Source organism: Convolutriloba macropyga, chromosome 7, assembly GCF_964194025.1.
Source record: "Convolutriloba macropyga chromosome 7, txConMacr16.3, whole genome shotgun sequence".
Taxonomy (NCBI): Eukaryota; Metazoa; Xenacoelomorpha; order Acoela; family Convolutidae; genus Convolutriloba; species Convolutriloba macropyga.
In genome coordinates this window covers 61,892,062-61,911,690 of record NC_134474.1, presented here as the reverse complement: position 1 = coordinate 61,911,690, position 19,629 = coordinate 61,892,062, and the positions used below count along the sequence as shown (strand labels likewise).

The window sequence follows — 19,629 nt, the reverse complement described above, 5'->3', positions numbered from 1 at the left end:
CAATAGCCGACTTAAGTTTAAATTTAAATATTTTTGCACAAACTGGTCTTAGACATATATCTTTGTCTTCGATTAGTTTTTTCTATCAGATTGAACTCGTATACATAAAGAGATCCCGTATTGTGTGATCTGTAGCAATCCAGTTCAAACTGATATTTGAAAAAACTAAGATTAGCCAATAGTTACGAAATGAATTTGTAGTGCAACGGTAAGAACATAGCGGATATACAGTTACTAAAGCGAACTGCAAAAACAGAATATCCGGACAGATTTTGAACCGCTAAAACGAACTGGGCGGTGTAAAGCTTTCCTTGTCAATTGTGGGAGTGCAGCCGTTACATCACTCATACCCTTCAATTACGAAAAAACCTTCTGACAAAAGGATAGGGCTTTTTGAAAGCAATGTTCATCAAAAAATAGGAACTTGAGAGAGAAAAAAGAAAAGAGACCTACTGAAGAACCCCCCAAAAGTCTAATAAGGAATCTACACGGAGGAATTGGGTTAGATCTGCTAAAGATTCCATGAAAAATTGAAAAAAGTCTGCAGAAGTATTGAAAGAACTTGTAGTAGGTAGAAAGCCAGAACTTTTTAGCCAGATCTAGGTTTGATATTGAGCGGTTAAATTTTTCTAAAATACCCTCATATGACAAACCTTGTAGACCATGGTGCAATTTTGTTCTGATAAAGAATAAATTCACCGGATTTTGATGCATGCAAAATTTAAACTTCGTTACCCGATGTCCAGATGCGGGTAAAATTAGCAAATCTACTCACTTAGCGGCTAAAATGATCCAAGTGAAAACGTAAGCATAAAGCTCAAATCACCCGGAATATGAATGAACACATGTTTTAACATACGAAGATGATCACTTGACAAAATTGACCAAACTAACACTGGTCGGTATTGTTTTCACGCGTTATTGCTCCGAAGACAGGAAGTTCTGGTGAAGACTTTTTTTTCTATTCAGGGGACTTTTTGCAATGACCATTTGCATTCTCTTGATCAGGGGTACACTAAACAATTATTGTACACATCTAAGGTACTGAGTACATGCATGTTCTGCTGAGCGCGTCGGTGAAATCGGGTTTCGGGGTGTAAATTACCTAGGTTAATAAATCTATAATAAATAAAACATTTGAAGAGACTTTATAATCGGAATTTCTGTGGGTCATATTTTGTCAACATTGAAGAAATAAAAAATTCTCAAAAAATTAAGCGACTCAAACGTGATAAATGCATTTGAAAAACTTTATTTTGAAGATTCACTTAAGAATAAGTGCTGGGACCGGACAACATATTTTAAATATAAAGCATGTTTATTTTTTTTTCACCAGACTGTTCAGACATTCATGGAATAATTGCCATACTTTCGCGCGTTTTTCCTTGTTTCCAAACTGCCATTTTGACCGAACTTCCATCTCCCGTACAAGATGAATGTCGAGACATGTGTTGTTTTTGCTTGCTGTCGCAATCTGGCTGTTATTCTAACTGTTTGTGCTATTTTGAACGATGACTCATAATTTGTTGTCAGTTGTCGTCAGATTAATCTCCGCCGACATTTAAAAATACACTACGTGATTAAATTACCGTCATAATTACGTACTTAAAGAATTCATCATTGCAGCTCTAGAACTGTTTGGTTTATATATATTCTGTGCAAAAGAGAAAAAAAATATTTGTGCTTACGTACAAAAATAAGAGCAAAAGCATGCTACGTTTAATAGCTTAACGTATATGCTTTTTTCGGTATACATAGAAAAAGCATTTTATTGGAAAGCTTTTGTTTGAATTCCGATATATGTTTGCAACACGCTTTTTAATAACTACAAACGTCGTTATTTGTCTCTTCGTGGAAAATTCACCAGTTCGTATTTTTTCTTACATACGCAGCTTTTCTTCTTTTAAGCAGCGTGAAATTTAGTTCGCTTTACTTTACTGAATAAAACTGTTAAACTTGCAACGTTTTTGATCCTCACAGCTTAGATATCTGATTTCATGAGAATAAAGATAGACTTAAAATAATAAATACTTATCAAAAGCTTTCATATTGAAATCTCTAGCGAAACTTGAGAGAAACTTCACAATTTGCCCACTTTATATCAACAAAAAAATTGTTTAAATTATCACGCCAGCCAATTATAATTCCGGATTCAAATCCTAAAATTCAGATTCATTTAATTCAGAAAAAGAGCTCGATTCAGAAAAAAGAACTGAATTGGGAAAAAAATTTCTCCAGTTTTCAACTTTCTGTTGGTTTTGCCAATGAAATGTGATGCATGTACAAATGTGCGGCCATGGATAGATCTGTTCATAGCCAATCAACGTCAGCTGCTCCGGACAGTTCTCAAACAACCTGGACTCCTGAAGAATTTGTTCCACCTAAACTCGTAAATCTGCAGCTTAACGAGACAGAGGTCGAGCTCCATGAAGACTTTCAAAAGCTACTCAACAAACCAGATAGAAAAGTTGGGTTAAATGAGGCGGAAAAACTAGTGGGAGAAGTTTTCCCAGAATTGTTTGACAAATCGCTGTTAAGACAAGGATGTGATGACCTAGTTATAGTCCCAGAACCCCTGTATTTCCATCAAGAATCTTTACACAAACAAGCATGCGCGTTTGCCAAAGAAAACAATGACTTCAAAAATGGGCTTTTAATTGTTGACTACTTCGAACAATCAACTTTGCGCAAGCTAGTACAAAAAAAACTAGCGCAAAACAATGGCTCAAAACCGTTATTCAAATGCCTTCACGTTGATTTAAAGCAACGGAAATTTACTTTAATAGTTCTACTTAAGGAATTCAAAGAGCGAACTGACAAGAAAAGTGCAGTTCGAGAAATTGCTGATGTATTTCGTGAACAAGCTTGCGCAGTGCGTGAAATACTCAAACTTGTAGCCGAAAGTTGTCAGTTTGACATTGCACTTTTGGTATCTCAATCTGCTCACACAGCAATCGGCAAATTCAATCTCGATCAAAAACTTCGAGAAATCGTAATTACCGGCCAGGATACATCAATGCAAAAATTGTCAAATTCCATATATTATGCTACTGAAAACGCAAAAGGTAATAAACGTAACTGGAGCGCCCTAAAATTGTTAAATGCGAAGTCAGAATTTCGAGATCATTTGAATCAATTAAGCGAGAGACACTTTAAAGCAATTGTGTCATTTTTTGTTTTGACATCGCCGAGATTTTACTTGTACGGGATCGCTGGTAGCAATTCACGAAAACAGCTTGCAAACGAAACCCTAAATTGCGACATAGCAAACCCAACTCAGACCACCCAGTTGATAAAGCGAGATTATTTATCCAATTATGCCACAAAACTTGAAGTGTACCCGCGTTTAGACGAATCAAAGGTAAACTTTCTGGGCAAAGACGAAAAAGACGGCAGGTTAAACCTCTTGCATAAAAAATCTGCCGAATTTCGTATAGAGTTCCGCGACTTTTTAGAGTTTATCCGGAGCTCGTTTGATAGCTCGGCAGATAAAAAAGCGACTGGGATTTTGTTGCATTCATTTGACAACAAGAAAACAAACTCAATCTTCAAACAAAATTTTATTGATTGCTTCGAATGCGATTGGATTTGGTTCACTCAAAACCGAATAATGTGCGTCGAATTGGGCGAAACTAAGAACCCCGAGAGCCCAAAATCATCTTTCATGAACAAATTTGAACAAATAACTCAAAAAAGTGGCCCAAAGTTTCTGATTGTTGTAGCCAGTATCTGGCTACAGTACCGGAAACATACTGAGCCAGAGTTCCAAGTTACAAAGGAATCATTAGCTTTATGTTATGAGTTTTTGGAAAAGTACGTAATGTTTGCGATATTTATCACAAATACAAACAAACAAAGCGTTAGCGGAGCGCTGAAATCGGTCAAGACCGACAAAGTGAATGATTGGCAGCTTTTGCGACAAACGAAGTTAATTCTGAAAGAAGACAACAACTACAAAATTTTTGGTGTAACCAAAAATTCCAACCAAATTCAACTCACAGAAACGGAGTCTGCGTCCAGCTTGCTCCATTGCAAAGCAGAAAATGAAAATGATAGGTCCAGTTTCTGTTACATAATGTCGGTTCTAGGAATCGAGTTCTGGTCTGTGGGGTTGAAATCTCCACCGACAATTTCAGAGCGCGCTGACTTGGAAGATTACCAGGAATGTGTTGAAGGAGTGAAGGGACGACAGCTGTCTCCGGATGAAATTGAGGAGATGAATTTGCACGTGAGGTGCGACGTTCTGCCTAGTATGCAACAGAGACTGATACTGGACAGGAATCCGAGGTATCTCTGTTTGAACGGGGAGCCAGGAGTGGGTGAGTTAGTTTTAAACCAGATCAGTTTTTTTTATCTTACAAATCAACATGTGTTGCAATGATATAAGGATTGATCTCAGCAACTTTTCGAAAACATATCATTTGAACATCAGAACTTGCTTAACTTATTGAAAATAGATGTATTCAAAGTTATATTTTCAAAGTACAGATATTTAAAAATATATCCATGTTCACTCAATATTTGGCACTTCTATATTCATCAAGAAATGAATCAAGATAACCATCGGTCTTGCAAGATCTTGTACGGTAACAATTTTTGCAATAATCTCGCAAGATAACCATTTGATCTCGCCTGGGGTAACAATTTAGGTGCTTATTTATTGACGTTCAAAAGTGAAATTTCTCAACTATTGTGACGCATTGTTTTGAATCACCTTTAACTTTAACCCACACTGTTCGACAAAAAGACTAACATTTTAAGGTAAAACTTTGATGCTGATGATAACCGCCCTGAGGGAATGTGAGAATGAATTAGTCAGCAGAATTCTTTTCGTGGTTCCGGAGAGCAAAGCTTTGCTCCGAGAAGAGCTTGACCAGTTCCGAAAACGCGCTCAGAGCCAGTTGTTGTTGGAAAAAATGGAGATTGTGGACGTGAACCAGGTGTATGAAGAGTTCCAGGAGTGTTCGAAAGATGATGCCAGATTGAGTGGTTTCAGTAGAGTAGTTATGCTCATTGACGAGGCCTACATGAAGGTGGAATCTGAGAATGCATGCAATGGAACCACGGGAAGCACTTCTGCTGATGACGTACAAAGTGATCAGTACAGGATAGTTGCCTTGTTCCATTTTCTTTTTAATATCATTCTAAGCCGCCTAACGGAGAACAAATTGCTCAAAGACAGGTGCGGATTTGGCTCGCTTTTTGTTGTTTTTTGAAGCTCAGGCCAAACCACGGTGCGTTGTCCAGCTCAGGCCAAACCAGGCAGGGGGGGGGGGGGTGTTGCAGATTTTGTACAAGTCGGTATGAGAAAACAAAAAAAGAGGAGCAGTCTTTATTGACTAAATTAGAAGTTTAGACAAAAAAAAGTCTATTTAAAAATACATTTTTACTTCCTGAATTAGATTAATTTTAAGGCCATGAAAACCATTAGCTACAGACAAAAAAATGAATAGCTTTATTTATTTGTCCATGGGAAGCCCTTGAGACCTGTCAATAACCAAAATGTCATACAAAAAAAACAAATGCAAGCAAAAATCAAAGAATCAATTAAAAGCTTTTGAGATAATCTTGTCGAATCTTTTAACATCCTTTTCAGTTTAAAAAAAACAACTAATTTGGTCAGAAACGAGTTTTTTAATGCTATTATTTAATATGCAGCTATCAATAGCGTTATAATTGAAAAAAAATACAAAAAAAAGAACCTTAAAATTAGGAAAATAACAAAAATTCTTTAAAAAAATCTTATAAAAACTCATATTACGAAAGCCATAGAACCATTATCTAAACGATAAAACAGCAAATTACACCACATGCCACTCTACTGAAAAAAACCGCAGCCTTTCGTTTTTTTAGACTACGTTACATTGTTACCAAAACTAGATGTAAATTGACATAGTCCAAAAAACAATAATTTTTGTGAAAACAAATATAGCAAAACCATACGTCATAACAGCCAAAAGCTCTAAACAAAAATTAGTTCGCAGATAATTTTACTGCCCTGGGCGTCAATTTACTGCAACCAAAAAGAAAAGACAGAAAACTAACATGGAATGCACGAAGAACTCAAATTTTTACAATTTTACGCAAACACAGCGTTGTTGCCAGAAGATAACGAGTTTTTCGCTAAAATTAAAGTGAATGTCCAAAACTTTTTGTTTGCAATAGATTTGAAATACTTCTGGTCAGTAATTAATATAAGATAAAGTAAAAATCATTTTAAACAACCAATAAACAAACAACAAATAAATTACAAATCCATTTATATTAGCTAAAATCCATTAGCTGTAAACTAAAAGCATTAGACAGTTTCTTTATTAGCTTCTAAGATAGGTAAAAAGATTTTGGAATAAATAGACTCAACTTTAAGACAAAAAAAAGGAATACTGGCAAAATTCACAAAACCATTTTCGGTACCATGAAAACTCGGTGTTTTGATTAGAAAGCAAAAATTGAATTCCTTGGGCTTTCTTTGGAGGGGCTAAAATGAAATCAGAGTTGTCTGCTACTGACATGATAAAATTACAAAAAGTACGCTAAAAATGGCAGAGCAAAAATGCAGTGACCGGAATTTAAATTAGCCCTCATCTGCGTAACCGAAGATCTTGCCAGAAATTTTTTTGTCTGGACTATCAGTCAATTTGGATGAAGTGGACTGAAAGAAGCAAAATTGTTTCTTTTTCAAAAAAGGAGAAAAAATTCTATTTTTGTTTTCGAAATTAGCTAAAATTTTATCCAAAAAGGTTGGTTTATGCAATTCAGAAACTTTTTTCAATTTTAAACGCAAAACCAAAGACTTTTGTTAGCATTGCTATTATTTTTTTAAGCAAAATTGACCAAACTTTCACCAAATTTAGAAAAAATTCGAACAAAAGGTACCAATTTTAAGTCTACCGTTCACAAAAATTGAAACCCCCATAACTCTTTGAAAAACACGAAATACAAAGAATGTTTCTAATTGGATTGATATTCTACGCCTGAAAAGTTTTGTAATGACACAATTCTGATCGAAGAATAGATCGATCGGCAGAAACTGACTGAAGAAAAAAGCAGTTGAGCATATATTTCCACCCCCACTATAGTGGGTCGGAACAAAGATTAAAAAGAAAATTATTGATACCGTGGTGAAAAATGTTAGCTTTTCAATTTAAATTGAAAATGTTTATAAACAATTCTTTAACGTAGAGCTTCTCAGTTAATTTAACTGCACTGAAACAACGACGTCTTTGAAAAAGTTCTTCTGTGAAAATAAATGCTTTCTAAAAAAACTTTTTCAAATTTTTTGGAATAAAGTGGCAAAGATTTAAAACAAGCAGTGATTTTATGGGTTTTTTTACGAAAAATATCACCATTGGGTGAATAATTTTTCCAAAAAATAAACTTTGCTCTAGGTGTGTTGTTTGAAAAGACAAATTAAAGAAGAAACTGTTTAGCTCACGGCCGTAAAGACAATGAGATGTAAAAACAATGAGTTCTCCCAGCTCATGAAACTGATCAAATTTGGAAAGAAGTTTAACGATGAAAGAACCCCATTGTGAGTCATGGAAAAAACCTGATTTATGAAACGGAAACAATTGTTTGTGAAACAAGGCGCTTCATCGGGAAGCTGTTCTCTCACGTCTACAAAGTGTGGATGTGCAAGGTGAAGACATGTTTTGAGAAAATCTTGTAGAATCCCTTAACATCCTTTTTAGTTAAAAAAAACAATTAATATAGTCAGAAACGAGTTTTTTAACGATATTATTAAATATGCAGCTATCAATTGCGTGATAATTGAAAAAAAAAATACGAAAAAAGAACCTTAAAATTAGGAAAATAACCAAATTTTTTTAAAAAAACTTATAAAAACTCATATTACGAAAGCCATAGAACCATTATCTAAACGATAAAGTAGACCACATGCCACTCAACTAAAAGAAACCGCGGCCTTTCGTTTCTTTTAGACTACGTTACCTTGTTACCGAAACTAGATGTAAATTGACATAGTCCAAAAACAATAATTTTTTTGAAAACAAATTTAGCAAAACCATACGTCATAACAGCCAAAAGCTTTAAACAAAAATTAGCACGCAGATAATTCTACTGCCCTGACGTCAATTTACAGCGACCAAAAGAAAAGACAGAAAACCAACATGGAATGCACGGAGAACTCAAATTTTTACAATTTTAGGCAAACACAGCGTTGATGCCAGAAGATAACGAGTTTTTCGCTAAAAATATAGTGAATGTACAAAATTTTTTGTTTGCAATAGATTTGAAATACTTTTGGTCTGTAATTATTATAAGATAAAGTGAAAATCTATTCAAACAACTAATAAACAAACAACAAATAAATTACAAATCCATTTATATTAGCAAAAATGCATTAGGTGTAAACTAAACGCATTAGACAGTTTCTTTAATAGCTTCTAACATAGGTAAAAAGATTTTGGAATAAATAGACTCAACTTTAAGACAAAAAAACGAGTACTGGCAAAATTTACGAAACGATTTTCCGTGCCATGAAAACTCGGTGTTTTGATTAGAAAGCAAAATTTGAATTCCTTCGGCTTTCTTTGGAGGGGCTAAAATGAAATCAGAGTTGTCTGCTACCGAAATGATAAAATCACAAAAAGTACGTTAAAATTGGCAGAGCAAAAATGCAGTGACCGGAATTTAAATTAGCCCTCATCTGCGTAACCGAAGATCGTGCCAGAAATTTTTTTGTCTGGACTATCAGTCAATTTGGATGAAGTGGACTGAAAGAAGCAAAATTGTTTCTTTTTCAAAAAAGGAGAAAAAATTCTATTTTTGTTTTCGAAATTAGCTAAAATTTTATCCAAAAAGGTTGGTTTATGCAATTCAGAAACTTTTTTCAATTTTAAACGCAAAACCAAAGACTTTTGTTAGCATTGCTATTATTTTTTTAAGCAAAATTGACCAAATTTTCACCAAATTTAGAAAAAATTCGAACAAAAGGTACCAATTTTAAGTCTACCGTTCACAAAAAATTGAAACCCCCATAACTCTTTGAAAAACACGAAATACAAAGAATGTTTCTAATTGGATTGATATTCTACGCCTGAAAAGTTTTGTAATGACACAATTCTGATCGAAGAATAGATCGATCGGCAGAAACTGACTGAACAAAAAAGCAGTTGAGCATATATTTCCTCCCCCACTATAGTGGGTCGGAACAATGATTAAAAAGAAAATTATTGATACCGTGGTGAAAAATGTTAGTTTTTCAATTTAAATTGAAAATGTTTATAAACAATTTTTTAACGTAGAGCTTCTCAGTTAATTTAATTGCACTGACACAACGACGTCTTTGAAAAAGTTCTTCTGTGAAAATAAATGCATTCTAAAAAAACTTTTTCAAATTTTTTGGAATAAAGTGGCAAAGATTTAAAACAAGCAGTGATTTGATGGGTTTTATTACGGAAAATATCACCATTGGGTGAATAATTTTTCCAAAAATTAAATTTTGCTCTACGTGTGTCGTTTGGAAAGACAACTTAATGAAGAAAAATGTTTAGCTCACGGCCGTAAAGACAATGAGATGTAAAAACAATGAGTTCTCCCAGCTCCTGAAACTTATCAAATTTGGAAAGAAATTTAATGATGAAAAAATCCCATTGTGAGTCATGGAAAAAAACCTGATTTATGAAACGAAAACAATTGTTTGTGAAACAAGGCGCTTCATCGCGGAGCTGTTCCCTCACTTCTACAAAGTGTGGATGTGCAATGTGAAGACAAATGAGATTGCTGGCATGTGTTACCGGAAGATGGTGGACTTCGAGGGATTCAAGACAGAGACTCTCAATGTCCTCTATCGCAGCTCAGGTTAATATTCTACATTTTTTTCTGTACCTAGGCCGAATTTCCACGTTGGCCATGAAAATTGGTAAATAATCTAAAAGCTCTACGAATATATCAACAAGGTTTCAACAGTCAAATTTTTTTACACCGCGTTATTCGTTGCAGCAAAAGTCTCATTTTAAGTCTCCTTACAGGTCTAGTTTCATTAGCGATTCAGAACTATGAATCATGCCACTTCATAAACTTTTCAGTCTTGTCACATCTAGTTCAAGATCTGCAAGTCTAAATACAAGTCTTGTCTCTTCTAACAACATTCAAATAAGCCAAAAAATTGTACGAGATAGAACACTAGAACTAAGGGCAACATTGGTTAGCGGACTATTTCGAATTGAGACATTCCTAGGCTTATTCCAGGAATTTTCTTGCTGGACTCTGTGTGATGCTTTGATGGTTTCAAAGAAACATCGAGAAACTTAGAAGTTTTCTTTATTAAAATTTTAAAGAACAAAAGAAGAACTTACCTGACGAACGTTGTTGTTTTGTCGATAAGTATGATTCACAAAACTAAACTCAATTCTAATTTTGTTTTGGTGCTATCATTATCTTATTGACCTATCAATCGTGTGTCAGAGGTAAATTCTCCCACCAACAGAAACCTGATTCTAACATCCACTGACCTCCAACTAATGAACTCATTAGCTTGATTGTACAATAGCTATGATTTTCATGAAACGTTGATGAAAAAAGAAAATCACCTCCGGGATTCGGAACTAAGATCTTTTCACATGTCAATCAAGTAAAATATTTCTAACTAATCCAAATTTTCTCTGTATTTTCTCGCATAGATAGCTACTATAAATACGGGCTAATTTTTGTATAATTTCAGTTCCATTTTCAATTTAAAATTCAACCTATTGGACTCTTTTAACCCGTGTTATCGACCACGACAATGGTGTCCAGACCAACAACAGACAGACAAATTTTCGATCTACAGAAGGCAGAATCATCTATTGAGTGGATTAAGTCTTTTGTGGCGAAATGTCGAGCCGAAAAAAAAGAGGACAAAACCAAGACCAATGGTACTGTACAGGACCTACAGGTAACCAATCTGTTCCTTAGTATGTACGGGCAAGATGCATTTATTAAACTTAGGAGCCTTATTAGACCTAGGAATTTAATAGACACTCCGTATAAAGACATCAGATTGGATATTCAAAATTATATTTCTTCTAAAGAGAGAGTAGTAACGGCAGAAAAGGCTAATTTTCCCTCCGTAATACAAGGTGTATTGGAATCGGACGACGATTCCCTAGCACGTCTTAAAGAAGCACGCTATTGTGACTTCGAAAAACTCAAAAAAGGCCAACCCCGAGAAAAATTTGGTAAACATAAAGTTTATCTCAAGTTTGAGGGACCCCGAAGCAAAACTTAGGCTAATAGACGGTATTAAAGCAAAACCAACAATGTCGATTACTCAAATGACCGAGCGCTTACAGTTCAGAAGACAAGCAATGGCTTTTGCAAGTTCATCATCAAGTAATAAACCTTTTACTGTGAAAGCAGAAGTTGAGTTCAACTTTAAAAAGATCTTTCGGCAGCCAAATGAAAAATTTACGGCTAATAAAAGCAACAATATGCACTAGGTGTGGAAGTAAGCCACATTCTTGTAGACCCTGTCCAGCGCATAGTAAAAAATGCAACACCTGTGAAAAGGTGGGACACTTCTCAACAATGCGTAGATGTAAACCCCAACTAAATTCGGGTAAGTACAATGGACACAAAAACTTTTGCGAAGAAAATATTTCTTCAGGGCAAGCACTTCCACCATCGGAGATGGGAATGTTTTATACTAAAGAACAAATCGATATGGGAATATATCTCACTAAATAACTGCAAAGTAAAAATGCATGTAGACATAGGTGCAGATAGCACAATGATATCATCAAAAATATGGACTGAGCTTGGTAAATCTCAGTTGGATGGTAAGATAAGACATCTCGAAACTTATGATGATCATCAATTAGCGCTTCATGGATCACCTACTTGTGACCTTGAGTGGAACGGAAGCAGGCTCAAACAAAAACAACTAGCAGTTGTGCAGTCTAATAAACAATTTGAACTACTTGGTAGAGACTTTCTAACAACATCACAACCGAGCACCTATCTGCTGTAAAGGATTACAAAGCTCACGTGAAGCTGATACCAGTATCAAAGCCAATGTTCTGCAAAGTCAGAAAAATACCTGTACCTCTTCAAGACAAGGTCACAGAGAAGCTGGAACAGATGGTCAGACAGGTCATCCTTGAACCGGTACAGCGAGGAGTCACTAATGCATCTCCAGTCGTGTGGCAGAGAAAGAAGAGTGGAGAACTGAGACTTTGCGTGAAGTTGAAAGTGCATATCAATGGTAAGGTGATGGACGACAATACCAGACATGGAGACAATCTTCCACAACCTACATGGGGGCCTCATACTTTGGCAAAATTGACCTCTCAGATGCCTACTATCAAATTCAACTTGACGAAGAGGCAAAAGATATATGCACAATCAACACATCTCAGGGACTGCTCAAGATGTGCCGACCACCTCAGGGACTGAAAAACTCTTCTTCAGTCTTTCAGAATTGCATCGAATCAACACTCAAAGGAATCAAAGGTGTTTTGATCTTTCAAGACGATGTGTTGGTCTATGGAACTATCAAGGAGCAGTTCGACAAGAGAATGCTTGCAGTCAGGAGTCGGCTACGAGAGAAAAATTTTACTACTAATGAGAAAAAGTCTATCTCAAAACCAGTCGATAGCGTTAGTTTTTTGGTATACTCCAATTCAAAGGAGGTAATAGCACCAGATCCCAAACATGTTGAAAAGAAAAAACACAAAGGCACCAACTAACAACAATCAACTCGAATCGTTTTTTGGGCTAGAAAATTTTTACGGATGAATGATTCCTGATTTTGCAACAAAAATGCTATCCTTAAATAACATGAGGAATAGCGATTTCTCATGGGGCAAAATGCAAAAAAAGCCTTTGAATACATAAAAATTGAATTATGTGCTAACCTACTTGTACAGCCATATAGTTTACAAAAAGAAGCTACAGTTACTACTGACGCCTCTGAAAAAGCCATTGGCAGGGTTCCTTCGCAAGAAGGACCTCCAATCATATATGTATAAAAAAACTGACTCCAGCGGAGCAAAACTACTCAAACATAGAGCGGGAAGCACGGGCAATTGTGTTTGTGGTCACCAGATTGAAGCAATACCTTATTGAAAGACGACCCTACAGACGGACCAAAAACCACTCAAATATCTCTTTGCACCAGACGAAGAAATACAGAAAACGGCATCAGCAAGAATCACAAGATGGGCAATCGTTCTAATGGGTTTCGATTATGAGTTGAAGAAATTCACACCAGGAGAGCAGATACTCCATGCAGATGCTTTGAGCAGAATGGATTTCGACGAGGTTCTAATCCGACAACGATAGAGTGTGCTTCGCAATCAATAACATCTACTTCGCTCAGAGTGATTTGGTGACCCAAGATGAAAACAAAACTGAACTTGGAACAAACAGACTCTTCCCGGACATAATGAAACGAATTAAAGCGGCAATTGGAAACAATGTTCAGAAGCGGAAAAATGATTCGAACAACAAAAAGATGCACTGAACATACACAATGGAGTCATCTTCAGAGGTATTGTTCCTTTCATTCCGCCCAAACTACGAAACTTGGTTTTGGCAAAAGCGCATGAGACACATCCTGGGAAGAATGCAACTGAGGCATCAGTCAGAATGATAGCATGGTGGCCTGGCATTACCTAAGACGCTCAACATTTTGTTAGTAAATGTAAGAATAGTCAAATGAACAGGCCTAGCCTGGGAAAAACAGTCTCTGCGTGGCCAGAAGCCGACGTTTGGGAACGTCTCCACATGGACTGGGGATATGTTAAGGATCAAGGCGATATCTTAGTAATTGTTGACGCGGGCTTTGACTGGATAGAAGCTTTTTCCGCGGGAAAAAGGACATTAGAAACTGTTAAAGTATATCTTAGTCAAATCTTGGCAAGATTCGGAATACCGAAAAAATTAGTATCAGATAATGGTCCTGAATTTGAAAGTGGTGACTTTAAACAGTGTTGTGAATCATTGGGAATTAGGAAAATGGAATCACTCGTCTATAATCCAAGAGCTAATGGACTAGCTGAAGGAGCAGTTCAGACAGTGAAGCGAGCACTTCAAGCATGGAGTCCCAATCTTAATGTGTCATTTGGAGTATTCCTACAAAGAACACTGATGACACATCCCAACACTTCAAAGACGAGGAGCAAAACTCCGGTTGAACTCCTGTTTGGACGCAGAGTGAGACTACCAGCAATAGCAGATTTCGACTTGTGCGAACGCATTCTATTCGAGGCCAATGAAAAGACAAAAACAGTTCCTGCTACCTTCATCATCAGTAAGGGCTTGAACACATCTTTCATACAGCCCAAAAACTCGACATGGACTATTCTAATGAGCGACAATGTGAAAACTGAACTAGCAGTGGAGGAGACCATATCTCAATCAGAACCACAACCTCAGAGCACAGATGTGGGAACTTCACATCAGGATGAAGCTTCTGCAGCCACATCAGCTGCAGAGCACCAACAACTCGAACCACCAGAACCTTCAAGAACATCAACAAGAAACAGAAAACAACCCGACAGATTTGGAGAACATATACCCATAAACTTGCTTAAAAAAGGAGGGAGGATTTGATGGCTTGATGGTTTCAAAGAAACATCGAGAAACTTAGAAGTTTTCTTTATTGGAGATTCGAATAACAAAAGAAGAATTTACCTGACGAACTTTGTTGTTATGTCGATAAAAAACGGTCACAAAACTAAACTCAATTTTAATTTTGTTTTGGCGCTATCATTATCTTATTGACCTATCAATCATGTGTCAGAGGTAAATTCTCCCACCAACAGAAACCTGATTTTAACATCCACTGACCTCCAAATAATGAACTCGATTGTACCTTAGCTATATATGATTCTCATGAAATGTTGATGAAAATAGAAAATCACCTCCGGGATTCGGAACTAAGATCTATTCATATGTCAATCAAGTAAAATATTTTTAGCTAACCTAAATTTTCTCTGTATATTTTCGCATAGATAACTACTATAAATACGAGCTAATTTTTGTATAATTTCAGTTTCAACTTTCATTTAAAATTCAACTTATCGAATTCTTTTGACCCGTGTTATCGACCACGACACTCTTGTTCTGGCTGATTGTGGGCTCCAGTACTTGTGATTGCAATTTGTACCGAAACTGGGTCAGGTGGCGCCTGATTTCGAATGACATCCAGAAAACCCTCACTCTTGTAACCATTTTAACAGGTTCGACAGTTGGTATATGAAATTTTTTTCAAAATTGGTGATATTGGCTAATTTGGGGGCCCAAGAGGCTAAAACAAATGGATGAAACCCCAATCATTCGACCTTTTCTTACCCGCGGGGGTTAATCGTTTCGGATAGCTGTGGGGTAATTCACGAGCATCCAGGAAACTGGACAAAAATCACCCCGAAATCGTGGCACGTTACAAATTTTTTTCCGATTCTAAATTTTCACTCAAAATTTTGTTTTTCAAATTTTTTTCAGCTCGAAATTTTTTTCAGATTCCAGGTTTTCACTCGATTGTTTTTTAAGTTCGATTTTCGCTCAACACTTTTTTTTGTTGCTCAGTACTGCGAAACGAATTAAGACTTACATTTAGAATTGCCTACTGATATAGACTTAGAGTTCGGTGCGGGAGAACACTCAAAAATTTCAGCCTATGGTAGTTACTCAAAAACCATCTCTTGAGTTCCATTATTCGATCATATTTGCCGACGAGGCAATTCTTCAAAAGTCTGCCCATTGCCGCCTCTTACAGTCCTTTACATATTTCATATTCCTAGCCTGGGGTGATTCGTTAAAAGTTTTCCCGCTGCAGAAAGTTGCTCATTTATAGTTTTAGCATATTATAGTTTGATCAAAAAACTTTTCAAGCATAACTCAAAAGAGGGCTAACAGTACTACAATAAATTTTCGCAGTAACAAGGAGCATTTTAAGTTCTTTTGAATGAGTTAACCAGTCATGCAAAAAGAACTTAAAATGCTCCACGTTACTGCGAAAATTTATTGTAGTACTGTTAGCCCTCTTTTGAGTTCTGCTTGAAAAAGTTTTTTTGATCAAACTATAAAATGTTAAAATTAAATTGCCAACATCAACAAGTTCATATTGCTTTTTTATTCAGGTCACATTGGAGCCCTATCAACTCAAATACAACATGTAAACCTGGACTGCAGCCGATCAGCCGCGCGCTTAATCGATGTTTTTTTCTCAGAAGACGCACTTATCGGCTTCAAAAACAAACAATTTTTCCAGGACCAAATTGATCCGGAGGATATACAAGTGAAAACTGAAACTGATTTCCTTGTCGTCGTTTTCACAAATGATTACTTCGTAGAAAATGGAGCGACGTCTGTTGAAAATGATAACTGGAAAAATTTTAGAGCAAGGTTTGGCAAATTTCGGTTCAGTATTCTAAACCCAAACCTCACGAGCTGTGATCCGCCATTCTCGGGAGCTGAGGTTAACGCCGTTCACTTAATATTTGATTATTTTCCCCCAAACGCCGTTCAAGCTCACAAAAAGGTGAAAATTTCAGAAAATGACAAAAATTTCATAAAGCTGTTGACCTTGGCCCTTTCTAGAGCGAGATTAGAGGTCAAGTTTTACGTCAAAACGGGACAACCGGCGCTAAATTTTGACAATTTTTTCAACAAAGTTACGAACAACTTCTCTAAGGCCATGATAAAAGCCCGGAATGGCGAAACAAATATAGATTTAGAATTTTTGAACAACGAACAGTCTGATGAAATACGAATCAACCAAATCAACAGAATTGCCCGAGCCGCAATGTTGACGCAAAACACTAATTTACTTACAAGATTGATAAAAAAATTTAAATTAGAGAGTTTTGACGACGTTGCTTTGATAACTGGGCTACATGGAAATATGGATCCCGAATTTTTCTTGAAATTAGAACACATTGGTGATTCAAAACTAACAATTGGACAGAAAGTCAAAGACTGCTTGTACAACGCCGAAAATTTGACCATTCAAGGTAGATATTCAATCACTGAAATGATGAACGCAGCTTTGAGGCGCCGCTTCTTAACAGCTTTAGATTGGCTTTTCTGTCTTCTGGGAAACGATTTCGTCAAGCGAGTTGTCAAAGAAAGCAACCCGCTCTATTCTGCGTGTTATTCAGGCGATTACGAAACACTTAATTTCGTGATCAGCAAGTTGAAAAAGTTAAATCTGTTAGAATCTACAATAAATTCGACAATTTATTTGACGAAACCGAACACCAACGAAACTGAAGAAATAACAACGCTTTTGATGTTATGCAAAAACAACTCGGACCCTGGATGCGTTCAGCTCCTACTTGACAATGGGTTCAAAAATGTTGATAAACCTGCTACTTTCAGGCGAAAATGCTCTCTGTATTACGCTATTTGGTACGGGAACTTGGAAACAGTCAGAATTTTGTTGACGCACGAAAAATGTGCTGATTATTTTGTATCTAGAGCGAAGGGAGCAAATTTTGAAGAGAAAACAGCTATTGAGTTTTCTCGGAATTTTGAGAGCATTCGTAAATACATGGAAGATTTGCTCAGAGATAACGATGTCTAACCTTTCTCGATTTCTGTTCTTTCCTATCCTGGAGAATAATTGTCAATTTTAGCATATCACAACTCTTTCCTTTTAAATCGAAACCCAACACATCTCATATTCTCAGTGAAAAAAAAACTTCAGGTAGTCTATCACGATAAGGCGAATTTATTAACAAGCTTTGAAAAATTGCGTGGAACATCTATTTCTTGGTCTCTCAAGATTAACTAAGAAAAATTGGCTTATCACAATTTTAAGATGTTCCAACAATTTGTCTAAAATGTCAAAATGTTCCGTATTTTATCAGGTTTAATTTCACTGGGTTGCTGAAAGCTATGACTCTGCTTTGATAACCAATGTCATTTCACAATGTATAATAGACGCCAAACTCAAACATTAATGTTGTAAAGAAAGTACAAGATCACACCAGATGAGTTACATATCTGAGTATATAAACACTATGTACCAAAATTGCTCAATGAAAATCTCAATTTGTGACAAAATAAATTTATAATACAGAATTTGAAATTTATAAAAATTTGAGTTAACAAATTTCTTGATTGATTACATTTTTCGAGTACGGGTAATTTGGTGGAACAAATTCTTCATTTCGTTGGCATAAAGCACATTTGCACGAGTATACACACTCAGCAACATCGTTGTTTTCCGCACACGTGTATTAAGATTAGGAAAATCAGCGAGTGCTAATAAGTCAGACACGCTCAAACTTTGATAGTTTTTGGATTTTACAGTGTGCGCAATCTAGCCACTAGTGTAATTGACTCTAATCATTTGATCAAGAGTATTAGCTTTCTGATCATCCGGGGATTAGCTGTCGAAATTAGCGACGAAGGAACGGTGTTGCGAATGCAAAGTAAGCGTATATATATAAACTAAGCAGCGTATGTTTGTAAGCGTGTAAGCGTATATATTTGAATTGAATAGCAAGCAATCAAGGCGGCATAGCGCAGACGGTAACGCACCGGACTCCGAATCGAAGGGTCGCTGGTTCGAGCCCCCGACTACGACCAAATTAGCAAAGCAAAATCAGTATTCTAATACATGTACCTTGAGCAACGGACTGTTAGAGAGCGGTTTTGGGCCGAACCAGCCCGATTTAGACTAAGATGACTTAGATATGAAATTATTAGAGTATCAAAACGCTTTGAAAGGTTCAAGGTTTATAAGGCCAATGCAAGGCCAAATTACGTCATACATGAACTGAATCGACCGATATTGGCTAGCAAAAGGCTAACAGGTAGTGTCTAGCCTTTTTGCCGCGAGTGTTACTTTGAATAAATTTTGTTAACGTTGTTAAGTGAACTTCTTATGTGTCGTACGTTATGTACACAAGCTATAGTTGGCATAAAAAGCCGTTTCTTGAATCTTATTCGATTCGTAATTGTTGAATAAAGATTTCCCGTCTTCCGTTTTGTTACATTCGAGTTCATTGTCGGATACAAGGCTCGAATATTTGGTCCACCACGTGAGAAAAAACCAGGACGAGGATTTTTCGTTCTTACATCGACTTCTATCGGTCAGGGGCCGGCTCAACGTTGGTGATAGTGTTCTGTGGAGCACTACTAGTGGTTCAGTGTTGCGTAGAGTGACTTTGGCAGTCAGAGGCCGGGTCAACGTTGGTTATAGTGTTCTGTGGAGCACTGCTAGTGTTTTAGTGTTGCGTAGTGTGACTTTGGCAGTCAGAGGCCGGGTCAACGTTGGTGATAGTGTTCCGTGGAGCACTGCTAGCGGTTCAGTGTCCCGTAGAGTGACTTTGGCAGTCAGAGGCCGGGTCAACGTTGGTGATAGTGTTCTGTGGAGCACTGCTAGCGGTTCAGTGTTGCGTAGAGTGACTTTGACAGTCAGAGGCCGGGTCAACGTTGGTGAAAGTGTTCTGTGGAGCACTGCTAGTGTTTTAGTGTTGCGTAGTGTGACTTTGGCAGTCAGAGGCCGGGTCAACGTTGGTGATAGTGTTCCGTGGAGCACTGCTAGCGGTTCAGTGTCCCGTAGAGTGACCTTGGCAGTCAGAGGCCGGGTCAACGTTGGTGATAGTGTTATGTGGAGCACTGCTAGTGGTTCAGTGTTGCGTAGAGTGACTTTGGCAGTCAGAGGCCGGGTCA

The 19,629-nt window shown here is 36.8% G+C and overlaps 1 protein-coding gene across 2 annotated transcripts; it reads left to right on the top strand.

Moving 5' to 3' along the window:
* The first annotated feature begins 1,426 nt into the window (after nucleotides 1-1,426).
* Nucleotides 1,427-18,073, top strand: LOC142343221 (uncharacterized). 2 transcript variants are annotated; one of them, XR_012759195.1, is made up of 5 exons: nucleotides 1,427-4,319; nucleotides 4,762-5,108; nucleotides 9,675-9,822; nucleotides 14,999-15,185; nucleotides 16,086-16,190. XR_012759195.1 is itself a non-coding variant. In XM_075394984.1 (4 exons), exons 1-4 carry the CDS (start codon nucleotides 2,279-2,281, stop codon nucleotides 17,528-17,530), a joined length of 3,981 nt encoding a protein of 1,326 aa, XP_075251099.1. In that variant the 5' UTR covers nucleotides 1,427-2,278; the 3' UTR covers nucleotides 17,531-18,073. The 2 variants fall into 2 exon arrangements, 1 of the variants encoding a protein (XP_075251099.1); XM_075394984.1 differs by lacking the exon at nucleotides 14,999-15,185 and having other exon boundaries at nucleotides 16,086-18,073.
* Nucleotides 18,074-19,629: the final 1,556 nt, after the last annotated feature.